This window comes from Henckelia pumila, chromosome 3 (genome assembly GCF_033568475.1).
Source record: "Henckelia pumila isolate YLH828 chromosome 3, ASM3356847v2, whole genome shotgun sequence".
NCBI lineage: Eukaryota > Viridiplantae > Streptophyta > Magnoliopsida > Lamiales > Gesneriaceae > Henckelia > Henckelia pumila.
Window position 1 is genome coordinate 23,672,225 of NC_133122.1, and position 14,720 is coordinate 23,686,944.

The 14,720-nt window shown below is 36.3% G+C and overlaps 1 protein-coding gene across 1 annotated transcript; it reads right to left on the reverse strand.

Annotated features, from left to right (window-relative positions):
- Positions 1-296: 296 nt before the first annotated feature.
- On the reverse strand, positions 297-6,798 carry LOC140888271 (nuclear matrix constituent protein 1-like). The gene is given in 25 exon segments (XM_073295957.1): positions 297-509; positions 511-648; positions 857-1,085; positions 1,549-2,129; positions 2,131-2,505; positions 2,507-2,581; positions 2,583-2,684; positions 2,687-2,785; positions 2,787-2,866; positions 2,869-2,980; positions 2,982-3,179; positions 3,182-3,252; positions 3,255-3,366; positions 3,368-3,403; positions 3,405-3,473; positions 3,476-3,589; positions 4,147-4,233; positions 4,321-4,591; positions 4,716-4,942; positions 4,944-4,970; positions 5,947-6,048; positions 6,050-6,121; positions 6,123-6,158; positions 6,472-6,516; positions 6,519-6,798. Coding segments are annotated over 25 exon segments (3,453 nt in total). The 5' UTR covers positions 6,681-6,798; the 3' UTR covers positions 297-476.
- Between the last annotated feature and the right edge of the window lie 7,922 nt (positions 6,799-14,720).

The following is a 14,720-nucleotide window of genomic DNA, read 5'->3' on the forward strand; positions in this document are numbered from 1 at the left end:
TGTTTCGTCGTCCAACGACTCCCCTAAAATTTCGGCCAACACGGATAAAATTAATTTAAAAAGGTGTAACTTCAAATATAGAAAAAATCTCCAGACGCAACAATTCGGTAAATGGAGCATATTGTGCCGATTAAATTATACATTAGTAGGTTTTAAAATAAATAGATTACTAGGAAAACCCAAATCACTGAGGAACAATATGAAGTACGGGAGACAATACGAAACAATATCGAAATAAAAGCTAAAGAAAATGACGAAACCAGAGTTCAGTGTCAATAGGTGCACTAATGCAAGAATGCAACTACATCTACATTACTCGTCTACTATCGAACACCAACAATCCATGCTTTGCTGATATTTGCAAACTAATACACACAACTAAGTAGGAGAGAACTCTTGACTGCAAAAAGAAGAGAACTCAAATCGGTACAATTGATCAAGAAACTGATGTGATTTGTGGCATATCAAGTTAGACACTACGTGGTGAGAAAGGTCCAGAGTTTCTTTCCCGATGGAAACTTCACCAGGATGAACAACCTCATTGTCATCACCATCATCACTGTCATTGTCATCTTCTTCCTCGTAGCTTGCACTGTTCAACTCTTCGATACTGTGGTCCATGGCTCCAGCTGATCCATTTGCATCCTCCTGAAAATCATGTCAGCCTCTGAGGTGTTTGCCAAGTCATCATGATCACTGTGGGTACCTCCGGCCTTCATGAACTGTACATTGACCAAATGATAAGACTAGCTGATCAAGAAATGTAAAACAGAAATAAATCCTTCCAGTAAGGAGATAGAGGGAAGGGATTGATATCTAACAAATGCACTTAATCATTGAAGGAGAAAACGAGTACCCTTTCAGAACTATCCGCAGGAACCTCTATGGTTTTCTCTATGCTTCTCATAGGCACATCAACTTCTAGTACGTTGATTTCTTCTATTGAATCGCCACCAATTTCAGCATTTTCGGTAGGTTTTGATTTGCCAGGCAATGGGACATCTTTACTTACGTGACCACCGGTTTCCTTTTTCTCACCCTTTTCAGCCTCAACTAAGGATCCATTAGCTGCTGTTGCCACTGGCCTGAGGATCAAAACATAAACACCATTAGCAATTTAGCATCACAAGTCTCCTCAGAAAGACAGTCGCAAGAAAAAAGAGACATACCTGAATATGAAAGCAACCAGTGAAAGTTGAACAAAAAACATTCTCATCACATCAATTAGTTAAAGAAGATACTCTCAGTTAATATTCCTAAAAGGTCACTACTCATTAAGGACCAACTCCAACACAAGTGCAAGCTAAAGAGTCCATACTGAATTATGGCTCGGTAGCCGGTAAAGAAAACAAATTTAGTCAAAGACAAGTCTAACTGCATCGGCAGTATGCATTTCACCGTAAACGAAATGACATCACACATTACAAATAAACTCAAGGAGTACAAACGTCATTTATCATAGGCATAGCTTGGTAACTTAAAGAAACAGATGACTCCAATCCTTCTACCAAGAAAATAATAAATCTAGCAGACGAAAAAGAGAGTTACCTTTTTGATCGCCGGAGATTGTAACGTTTCTCAACAAAGCTCGGTTCAGCTGTAACAACTCTCTGTCGCCTCTTTTGGCGATTGCCATCTTTGACACTATCTGAATGACCTTCACTGTGGCTGTAACTTACAGTTGCTTGTGATAAATGAACATGATTTCTCTTTCTTCTGTTTCTTGGTATTTCAACAAGACCCGATTCTGCTTGGCTTTCCTCAATTGTGAAAGCAGAATTTTCAGTATCACCATTAATGTTAATCTCTCTCTCTTCACTAGCCTTGGCACCAGCAGTCACAGCCTTTGCAGCACGTGTTCTACTCGCCCGAGGCTTGCCTCCCATACCACGTCGACGTCGAGCCTTCAAACCAGAATTTTGATCAACTGATGGAGTTTGAACAGCTTCCACTTCCCTAATGCCACTATCAGATTCTATTATTTGGACATTAAAAGAATCACTTGCGTCTTGTTGGGATGGCTTGGGACCACTTTCATTGCTTGGCAAGGTCTCGGGTGAGGACACATCAATTTGCTTCCCATATAGCGTTGTTGCTCCTTGGGCACTAGGGTCATAATCAAGTTTCAAATTTCTTTCCAGGAGACAACTTAAATATCTTTGAGGTACATTTTCGCAACCAAGACATCGCTCCACTCCCACCAGCACCAGGAGATCCAGAATTAACTAAAATATGGGGTGAACCGTCATTAATCCTCTCGAAAGTCTCTTCATCTGCCTCCAGATAATTCTCTGTTACTCTGGGCAGTTGAGGAGCCACAAGGTTTTTAAATTCAGACAGTGGGCGGAGATCAGATAGCAAGAACTCACGAATTATCTCCCCACAAATGTCGCAGCTTTTCTGTTTCTGGACAAATGTAATGAAGCTTTCCCTTTCCTTGAGAAACTGTTCCCTCTGATCCTTCAATTTTTTACTCAGGCCATCAAGCTCATCAACATCTTTTTTTCATCTCAAACTGCTGTGATTCTATGTGCTTCTTTATCTGTGAAATATCCAGTTTTTCTTTATCCATCCCAAGTCTTTTCCAACTTCATCTCTTCCATTTCTCTTCGGGCCATTTCCCTCAAGTAGTTAATAGTGTCAAGTTCCTTCTCCATTTCTTTCTCAAATGATTTTTTCTCTCTCATTCAAACCACTTCTCCATCTCCTCCTGCTTCTTCCGTACTTCAGTTTCAAGTTCACGTTTCTGCAGTTCAAAATCTTGAAGCAGTTCACTCTTTTCATTGTTGAAATTTTTCGGTCAACATCAACTTTTCATGCTCCATGTTAGCAGCAAAATTATCTTTTGCCAATTTTAGAGATTCAATTCCCTCTGTATATATTGTTGTGTTTCCTGCTTCTCATTGTTTAATTTTACCTCTTCAGAATGCCTAAATTTTTCTAAACTTGTTTTCTGATCAAGAGCATCTTCAAGTTCCTCTCTTAATAATGGCTCTTTTTTCATCCAGCTGTTCCCATTCTTTCTCGAATTTTTCTTTTTCTCGCTTCAACTCTTCAGTTTCCTTCGTTAGTTGTTCGCTTTGGTATCTGTATTTCTCTATCTCCTGTTTCAAATCAGATTGCAGACGGGCAAGTTCCAATCTTTCATCGTCTGTTATCTTTAGCTGTTTTTTTCTCTTCGCTTAATCTTAACTCCTGTTTTTTCAAGGTCAGCCCTAAGATTTTCAAGGTCAGCCTTTACACTGAGCAGACTTCCTTTTCAGCAAGCACTTGTTCCATATCCTTCTCCAAGCTTTTCGCCTCAACTTTAAGCAGCTTATCTTTTTCCTTCAAACCTTTGGATTTTGATTCATAATTAATTTCCTTCATCCCTCACTTTCTCCATTTTCTTTTCAACTGTCCTCTTCTCTTTTCTTCACTTTCTCTTCCATATGCATAATTTCCACTTCTTTTTTCTCCAATTCAAACAACCTTATTTTTTAACTGTTTCATCATGAAGCTTTCTCTTCTGCTCCATCTCCAGCTCATATTCCTCTTGTTTTTTAGCAAGAATGGTTTTGTGTTCATCCACCAAACTCTGAATTTCCAACTGTATATTTAAAAGAACGTCATCAAAAAGTAATCAGAAACACCAAGAGGAAAAAATAGTGGCCAAGAAAAATATTTTCATTTTTAAAATTTCTGAAGCTCGTACACCAAAAAAACCAACCTTCAAAACTGTGATAACTTTAGGACTGGCTTATTCCGTCTAATTTAGTTATATGAATAAACAAGGAAACGGAAAAAGGTGTGTGCATGATCCCAGTTTGATTCAGTAGAATAATAAAATGCACTGCTGTTTATTAATCATTCCTCGAGCATCAAACTGTTTTTCTTCGTCATGCAAATGAGATTGTGTGGGTTAACATTCACTCAAAATAAACTTCTATCAACTATTCAACTGGAATCATAAGCAGCTCCCTTCAGCCCTCTGTTACCATACAGGAAGCAGGAAAATCGAGAAAATACTACTTTGTACGGTAACAGATAACGGGTTGTGTTATTCCTCTATCTAAAGAAATGGCCACATACTAACAATGTGAATAATAAATCCTGGACGCAATCCAGTATTTTGTACATCACATAAACATGACTGCAAGAACTCACTCTTCTCTTGCATTTAACTTTTTTCTTCCAATTCAAGTAACTGTTTTTTTCTGTCACCTCTAAGCTTTTCTGAATATATTCAGCTTCCTGCATTCATACTGAGAGTTTAAGGGGGGGAAAAAACTGCCACCTGTAACATATCAATTAACAGATCTGAGTGAAAATAGAAATTGCCTTTTCCTTAATAGCTAGGTCAGCTAGTCTAATGCTAAAATCATCTTCTTTGCTCTTCAACATTGAGTTAGCCACCTCAATCTTCTTTTGCAGCTCATCAACGTCATTCTGTTTCTGCTTCAAGATCTTATCATTCTCATTTGCCCTCTCCTCCCTTTGATTCAGCAATCTTCCACCATCAGCCAGTCTCTCTTCAGCTTCCTGTAATTTCTGTTCCCACTCCCTCAAGTCTTCCCGTTTGTTAGACAAAGCAGTCTCATGTGTTCCGCGCCTAAACAAATGAAAACTTTCAGACAAAAGCTACAAACTACCAACACAAGTCAGGTGAATATTAAAAGTATATTGATATGCAAGGAAGTAAAGGGATAATAAGAGAGTTAAAGATGCAATTATACTCTGAGTTAAAGGAGAGACGTTCTCTTCTAAGCGCAGCTTCTTGAGCCTCAATCTCAAATAACGTCCTTTCAATTTCAGAACTTTTCCGATTCACTTCAGCAAGTTTGGTATCTGCTGCATGGAATTTTGCTTCGACCTCCCATGATTTTTCTTCAACACTGGCAACTAATGCACTTGCCTCAGCTAGTTTAGAATCAGAATTAAATTTAATTTCAGCATATTCTGAAGCGCATTTCTCGCAAAGCCTTCTCGAGCTTGTGATGAAACATGAGAACTAATTAACTACTACCAGATGATTCTGACTTCAGAATAAAAACTTTGTTGGCATTAATCACCAAAAAAACACACACAATAGATTTTTTGACAATGTTATTGACTCAAAAATTATTATTATATTAACATCCAAAATGATTCACGAACAATTATGTCCTCTCATATTCCCATACAAAAGCCTTCTCGAGATGTGATGAAAAGTGAGAACTAATGAACTACTACCAGCTAATTCTGACTTCAGAATAAAAAAAAATTGTTGGCATTAATCACAAAAAACACAAAAAAAAAAAAAAAAAAACCACACACACGCACAGAGAGATAATAAATTTTGACAGCATTATTGACTCAAAAAATATTATTATATTAACATCCCAAATAATTCACCAAGAAATTATGTCATCTCATATTCCCATACAAGCTAGAAGTTAGACATATTCAATTGATTCTTTGCATTCCTAAGTGTTAACATTCATTAGAAGCATATGGCCAGTTAACAGATCCTTTCATTAGATGATATTGATTTGCATCCATAATTATTAGATGTGCAAAGTGCAGGGGTATCATCGAGCATAAGTGCAAGGCCCTTATCAGAAAGAGGAACTCTAAGGCTTAACACAAGAAAAATAAAATCTAAAATAATTGTGCCACATTATCTAATATGCACTTTACAAACTACTATATAATGATAAAAACAAATATTCGTCTGTTTACAAGAACAAACAAAATTTTATCACATAGCATCACCCTTTGGACTACCAGTCCTACTTTAACGGGCACACTTATTGGCATGCTTCCACTCAAGGCGGAAGACGTGAGCTTCGTGTGCTTATGGTTACATCTTGGAAATTATCATATTCCTTGACAACTCAGAACTAATCATATAATGTATGATGAAAAACACTGTCCGCCTTCAGGATAGAAGTATTCATAAGGTAATTTTAAAAATGTAAATCTTACTTCAAGCACGCACTGCCTTTCAACACCCAACGCCTTCTTCAAATTCTCTTCCCGTTTCTCAGCTTCAGACATTGCTATCAAATGCACAGCTTGTTCACTTTTGGAAAGCATCAGCTGCCTCAATTGAAGTTTCTTTAATTTCTTCATACTTTGAAGCCCATTCCTTTTTCTCTATATAAAAGAAGCCCGAGATTGTACTGATACTCAAAAAGCTGCAAGAATTAACAGTTGGGAAAAAGATCAACATAGAAACATTTAAACCAACAGTATTTCTTGTAAGGACACATGCAATCTCAAGTCGAACTGATAAAAACGAACCAGAACATAAACATAAAAACATTTTAAAACAGAAACTATAGCAGCTAAATGATAATATGGAAATTTAATCCCACACGCCCTTCAAAAACGCTAAAAACTGTCTCTTGAAAGAGCGCTTCAAAGAGAAAACAATAAAAACACTCTGAAATTCGACAGTCGTCGAAAGAAAAGAGCAACTGATTGCTCAAAAATCAAGCACATACAAACCTCGTTCTCCAGGTTAGATACCCTCTCAGCCAACGATTCTTGGTCCATATTACCGCGCTCCCAACAAAAGCAACGGCTTTGCCTTTGGTTGATGCCGGACCATTGCTCGGGGTAGAGTTCAAGCCCGGAAGCTTCGCAGAAATAGACACGTTCTTTTGACCCGAGTCGCTCCTCGGCGTCAACGACCTAAACTTCGGCGGTGAAAACATCTACCGCGGATTTTCAGATCACGTAACCCAGCATAAAAAAGAGGGGAAATAGATTTTCTTGAAAGAAGTGGTGAATTGAGTAGCAAAAGGGGGAAACAAACCCCTAAATTTGGGGAAACCCTAAGTCGGGGAACGTGGACATAGTTCCCAAATTCCGACGAAGACGATGGGTTAAATCCGGTAAAGCTTCACCGAATCTCGTGGTGTGCTTGCTTTTAATGATTTTAACTTGTTTTAATTGCTTAATTGCCCATACATAAACCATCACGTTCTTCAACAAGTGTGGGGGGTATGATGGATATTTCCCCTGGCGAAAACGTGGGGTTTGGCCAAGTACTTATAACTGGACACAATTACCCTCGAGCTATCCCACTTAACGACCTTGAACTGGAGCGTAATAAGAAAAGCATCTAAAGCGTCTTTTCGGTGAATTCAGTTGATGGAATATGCCGCATTAATTAAAGGAATACCTCGGTAATGGGCTCCTTGTTATTCACCTTTATTTAAGATATTTTATTTTATTACTCCCTCCGTCCAAATTATAATGTTCATGTTTTCTTTTTTGTTTGTCCCAAATATATAGTCACATATCATATTTAGTATTATTTTTTTACACTTCTTTACTAATATACCCCATATTAACTACACCTTAAAAATTGTGCAATTATTTTTTAATACATTAAATTAGGGATAAAATAGGAAGTTTTATATAAAATGTTGCTTTCCCAATAAATTTTTTTTAATATGTGTGAAAAATAAAACAAGACAATGTAATCGGAACGGAGGGAGTAGATTAGATAATAATAATTATTATTATTGTATTCGTCCATGAGCTATTATTTTTTCTTTTCTTTTAACAAATTAATGTTTTGGATGATATATATCTATGCTATTATATTTAACGGGATTTTTACAGTGACCTCCCCTATATTTTATACATTTGGCAGATATCTCTCTTGTAGTTTATGATTTTGACATTAACCACCCTTATGTTAAGTTTTCGTTACATTTAACATTAAAAACAAGGGCAAAAGAATAATTCACAATTTATTTAAATAAAAAAAAATTAAAATAAAAATATAAACTCTTCCTCTTCCAAAATCCCAAAACCCACGCCTCTTTCTCACTTTCATTTGTTCCTCTGTTCGGTCTTCAGGAGCAAAAAAACCTCCTCATCGATCAACCTCCTCGTGCATGTCATCAATTGACTGGATTTTCATCTGGCATTAAAGTCGTCCTTCAATATCTGCAAAGGTATGCTTCTTGCCAATGGAAAGTGGTTTGTATAAGTTTATGAATAAAGTCTGGAAGTTTGGAAAATAAAAAAACAAAAAATATGATAAATACTTCATAAATATAATGTATTGTTAGGTTTAAATAATTAATTAGTTCAGATTTATGAATAATTCTTGTGATTCAGAATTCAGATCCATAATAGTTCTTCTGATTCAGAATATTAAAATTGATTTATTGTTAATCACATTTTTATTTATTCTAAATTTTTATTTTACGGAGCATAATTCCATGAGATGAATTTGGATATATTTTCTTGCAGGATGCGTGTAAACATACTTGTCCATTTTATGAAACATTCTTATAAAATTTTTGATGTAGAATTAAGTGGGTACAACTTTTTTCGACTCATATATAGATGATTCATGTTCTATCGCAAAAGGTCAAGGCTATGGGGATGTAGGAGAGATTCCTATTTTGGAAGGTTTTATTCCAGGTAGTGAGAAAACAATTATGATAAACAATGATGAAGATATACGAACTTGTTTTGATATGTATACTGCAATTGGAGAGAGAACAGTTCGTATCAAATTGAGTTTGTTGCAAGAAAATAGTATGGTGGGGGATGATTATAATGAAGGGTTTGATAGCAACGATGCTGATGATTATAAAGAAAGGAACAGTGGGGATGAATTGTCAAATTATGACTCAGAGAATGACTTGAACTGTTTAGAAGATAATGACAATGAAAATGATGATAAACAAAGCCATGGTGATATGAGTGATGAGATCTTGGTGAATTACTTCAAGAAAACTGATCTAGGTCATTTGGAATTAAAACAAGGTCAAACTTTTGACAATGTTGAGCATTTCAGAAAATTAGTGAAGGAATATGCTATACAAGAAGATTTCCCATTGAAAAGAATTAAGAATGAAAAAGCTAGAGTCGCTATAAAATATGGTAGATCTAATGAATGCCCGTGGAGAATGCATCGCCGATTAAGATCGATCATGTTACATATCGGATTAAAACATACAATTCAATTCACACATGTCAACCTTTTGTTGGTTCTTGTAAGGAAGCTAGGTGAAATTGGATTGCTGATAAAATGATTGATGGTTTGAAGAAAATTCTTCTTGCAATTTGAATTTATTAAGAGTAAAATTAGCAAAGAAGTTTGGGGTAAAACCAAGCATTTGGCAATTGTATCGGGCAAGAAGAAAGACTCTTGAAAGACTTTGTGGAGATCATAAGTATAGTTATGCACAATTGCCCACCTATATTCAAATGTTAAGGGACAGAAATCATGGTATTACCATTGGACTGAAATATGATGGCTTAGATGTGACAAATTTGAGCTCCCGGGCTATTTTTCAAAGGTTGTTTGTCAGTTTTCCAGCACAAAAAATTGGATTTGTTGATGGTTGTTGATGAAACTTAAAATTTGTAATTATTTATATGTTAAAAAGTGTGTTTTAAAATTAAAGTTTCATTAAAATTATGAAGTTGTATTATTTTAGTGTTATCTGTTTATATTTAAATATTTTACTAAAAATTTTGTATTTTATGTTTTGCGCAGGTTTGGTAAAAATAAAATTACTCAAGCTACAAAGGTCATATTGGAGTAATCTTAAATCCGGTAGAATCACAAAAGAGGCATCTTCAACTTTGTAGAAGACAAGAAATTCCAAAAACCTAATTAAGATGATCAAAATAATCAAATATCAAAATGGAGACAGATTTACTTTTACTATGACCATCTTGTAGTAAAAATATCATAACTATTTCACCTTTTACCCAAAAGAGCTGAATTATATGTCCAAACACATCTAAACAAAATATCCTACGTGTTCTATGTTAAATAGAAAGGCTGAATCGGTGGTCTAAGGCATCCAACATGCCAATTAAAGTTGGGTCATGGTATTGACATTCAAGGATACAAGCACCCACCAACTTTACTATTCCACATTTAATGAGCCTTGGACTCTTGCTCTCATTTGGCCTATAAATAGATGTGTTGTATAAGCTTTGTAGTATGCAAAAGTGTAGAGAAATTCCTCACTTGTAAAATAAATATTGTGTGTGTAAGAATAAGAGTTTGAGTGTGCATATTTCTCCAAGTTTAAGTATGAAATTTCTTTTATCCTTACTCTTGAGTCTTATGTTCTTGGCAAGCTAAATCCTTTTATGTCAAGGTGAAAAGGTTTCATTGTTGATCAAGTAAGTGAAAGAGTGGGTGCCCGGTTAGCCAATTTGTGGCTAAGGGCTTTTATGACTCTATGTAAAACAATCTTTTGTTTAATATAATTTACACGTTAATAATGGTATTGACTTTATCTTTCTTCATATTGTTATATTATGATATAATATTGTTGTTTTGATAAAGACCTTGAATATACTATAGTGTATGTACGATGTGGTAGCACATGGGGATGTCTATCATGAAACACATCTTATAGTCACTGTATATTCTAAATTGTTCCTAGTCAATTGAGCCGTCCGCAAATAAGGATAAGGATCGCTCGAGATTAAGACTAGCATTTGCGATGCCGAGTACCACGTTTCATTGGTATGGAACATAGAGATGTTCAAAGCATGCAAATGGATATTCATATGAATGATCGAACTACCCTATTCGGACATTCCAAGTGGTTATCACTTATCGAGTGGATAAAGTCCGCGGTTTTGGTTGTACACCATTAGTCCTTATTACTTGAAACATCATTGAGACTCTATATGCTAGTACTGTACTTTGACTCGTTTACCGACTCTATTGGGGTCATCAGGTGTCGGGATTGGGTACAGTTACGACACATATAGGAGTCGATGCTTTGTTGTCAAGGATTCACCACATACTTGTGAGTGTGGATATCCTATGCGATCTGAGGAGATATTAGTGTGATGAATCTCTGGCCAGAGTACATGATGTGTTTTAGGTTAATTGGTTATCCTAGTAACACATGCGATGTCACTATTTGATCTCCAAGATGTAATGCATAGTTATCGAATCTCGAACGACTCTTGATATACTAATGATTGTTGATTCGATCGGGATATATGGATGAAGAGATCGTACTGTACGCTAACCAAAATCTACTGGTTCTTGCAGGCACTATCAGTAATACCTAGAGAATCATGGGGTGATGTTGCTAGGCGCTCTTACCATGATTCGATGGGTAAGTTGGAAATTTTTGTTCCGAGTCACAAGGAGTTGTGAGCCCACGGCTAGCTGTATTCCTGAACCATTGAGGGTTACACAAGTAATGGATTACTAAAACCCCGTAGAGATAGTTAAATTTAAAGAGTTAAATTTAATGAAAGAGAAGTTGGACTTCTTAACTAAAGGGAGTGAGATTTCCTAAAATGACATAGGGATGAACATTTTTGGAAATCACTGAATTCGGATTCAGAAAAATTATCTTGACTCTAAAAGATGCAGAAATGGTTTCTGTGCACATTGGTGAAATCAGTTTATCAATCGGAGTCACGATGAATTTTATATTAATTTTTAGAACAACGGGCTTGGCTTGTTGGGCTTAAGTTATGGATTGTGGGCTTTAAGGAGTTAGAGTCCTAACACAATTATAACTTAACCTAGTCTAGAAATTATCTATAAATATATGTAGTGGGTTCGAAAATTACATGCAATTCATTATCAAATTTTCGAAAACACTACAAAATATTTCAAGAGGATTTTCGAAATCTTCTTGTCCCTTTCGGAGAAAATCCAGTCTTGTGATTTTTGCGAAAAATTACAATTCTGAATTAACAGATCATATCTGTTTATTCTCTACGCAAACTTCTGATTGATTTCTAGTGCAGTCAATCAGAGGGTTTCTGTTTTCCATTCGTGGAACCTTATTCCGGTGATTGATCGTGACGCCATCGGTTCCCGGGATATACAAGAAGAGCAGATTAAATTCTGTTGGAGTCCATTATCTCGTTTCGAGATTTAAGGTAAAACATTAATTGTGATTATTTGTTTTACTTGTGTGAATTTAATCGTAAAAGTTTTGATACCCAGATATGGAATCGTTCCATATTAATAAAAATAAATTTTTAAACTTCCGCTGCAACCGGGTATCAATTCTAATTGATCTGAACACAGTTTTCCAACAGTGGTATCAGAGCCAGGGTGCTCAGAATCAAACGATTAAATTAATCGATTGTACAAAATTTTTAAGCCTCGGTTTTTGAAACAAAACAAATTTTTAAAATTAAATTTTTGACGGGCAAAACACGGGCATAGACATGCGCTGCCCATGGGCAAGCGATGTGGAATCGCTGCCCAGGGCAGCGCAGCGGCGCTGCCCAGATGGGCAGCGACGGGCTGCCCGGGAATCCCGGGCAGCCCCGGAAAACAGTTAAAATTGTAATTTTTAAAAATTTTGAATTTTTATGAAATTCGAGTGTTTTGAATTCAGATCGAAAAATGTTTTTGATTAGATCACGAGGCAGTCGGATCGAATTGTTTCGAGTCCGAAATTTTTAAAATTGATTATTGGATAAATTTGAATTTTTGGAAAATTTATAAATTTTATCCGTTAAATTAAATTTTATAAAATTAATTATTTTGGTACAATTGATGATAAGATATGATCTTATGGATGGATAAGATAAAATATGATTTTATCTTTTAATTATGATGCCATTGCATGTTTATCCAATTATTTTAATTATTGAATAAAAGGATGATCGATTGCCATGACCAATATTTTAGGTGTATGTTAGGTGATTTACATTTGTCTTATTGTTGTTGATGTTTATTAATGGACTTGGTTTATAGCCCAATATGATTGTCATATGTAATAAAAGTGGGCCTGGTTTATGGCCCCTTCCCACCCCTAAAAATGTATCCCATATTTGTCATCGAAATTTATTGTAAATTTATTAGACTTAGTGGGAGATAATTGTTTTGAAGAAATGGTGGGCCCAGCAGACAATGAAGACGAAAAAATATAAATTGGAAGCTCATAATGTAATAGGATTGCATTGCCATACTTGCATATCACCTAGGATTGGACTTAGGACTCGTGATTGGCAACCACTGGGTCGATTAGTAAATGTGGATCGATAATCCTTAAATAAATATTATGATATAATTTTGGATGTATGCATGTCTTATAGATAAATTGTATGAATCCCGCAACGCATACATAAATTGCATGATGAGACAAAATTTTCAAAATAAAATCCCTCATTTTAAATATGATTTAAAAATGTGATATCAAGATAAACAAAAGAGAATTTTAAAATATTGTTTAAATATTCCTACCTTCCATCAACGATCAATGTATGAGATGCTACCCGCGGGATAGGGTCCGGCTCATAATTATTGGGGGGGGCCCCCGTTCGTCGAAAAGCTGTACATTGGATCGACACATGTTGGTAGTTGGGTGGAACCCTCCCCCATGGGATTGGCTCATATCTATTGGGATCCGACATCGGGCGACCGTCCATCACAACTTAATATTTGATGGGTCCATCTTGACATGTCCACAATAAACGGCGTCATAAGTATTGGGCCCTTATTGGGCACATGAGGATAAAAACAATGGAGGTTGCTTTGGCGAAGCAATTTGGGGCTCTACCTTTTGAAAAAATTATAGTTGGCTGATATTTAATTCGGTTGACTATAGTTTTTGTTAATTGGGACTCCATGTTCCCCACTAAAAAAAATGTTTCTCGTTTTTCACTAGAGGGTAGTGGTAAATCGTCAAAATAGTGGGAGTGTAATTCATAAAATGAAATTCGCCATATTTTATGTCTTAGTAATAATTATTTGAACAAATAAATGATTATTGTCTGTTTCCTTTTCAGTATTTCATTACTATGAATTCGCGTAATCCACTACTCTCAATTCTCGATCACAACAAGTTAACTGGCGCTTAACTATACGGAATGGTTCCGTAAGTTTAAAAATCAATTTCTAAATTCGGAGGAAGGCTTTCTACCGTGTTAGAGAAGCCTCCTCCGAAGGAAGCCGCCCCCGGCTAACACTAGTCCGGAAGAGTTGAAAAAAGCCTGACGATTGGTGGGACCATGATGTCAAGGCAAAGAGTTATAATGCTAGCATCAATGTCTGATGAACTCCAGTGGCGATTTGAGGATGCGGTGAATACTGACTGACCATTCACAGACGCACTCTACGAACTTTTTGGAGCTCAGTCAAGGGCCGAGAAATTGTGCGACTGTCAAAGAGCTCATCGGACATGGCCGCATGCGAGATGGGACCTTCGCGTCCGGTGAGCATGGGGTACACATGATTGGGCTCATTTGAAAAAGTTGGTAAAGACTCGAACTGTCATTAGAGCCATGAACTCAATTGTTGGACTTGTTGCTTCTTGTTCCACTTCCTTCATCGTTTGCTTTATTGACGGCTTTGTGTGAACTTCCAAAATGAACAAGATAGAGGGCCACCCTTGAAAAGAGGATGAGTCAATAGTGCTTGTGACTTATGAAGCCACACTAAAGAAGGCTAAACCGGTAATCTTGGTTGGATCCTCTTCTAACTCTAAGAAAGGACCAAGTGGAAAGGGTAAGAAACGTTCTGCCCCCGCCCAAGAAGATTGTACCAAATAAGAAGGGAAAGTCCAAGGCTTCAATTGAGATTAAAGATGAAAACGTTTGCCATTACTGCAAGAAACCCGGTCATTGGAAACGTTACTGCAAGGAATACCTCGAACAGTTGCGAACTGCAAAGGGTATGTTTTACAGATTGAAAAAAAATTTTCGCTTAATTACTTCTTCTTGGGGTATTGGATACCGGATGTGGATCTCATATTTGCAATGAGTTGCAGGTAATG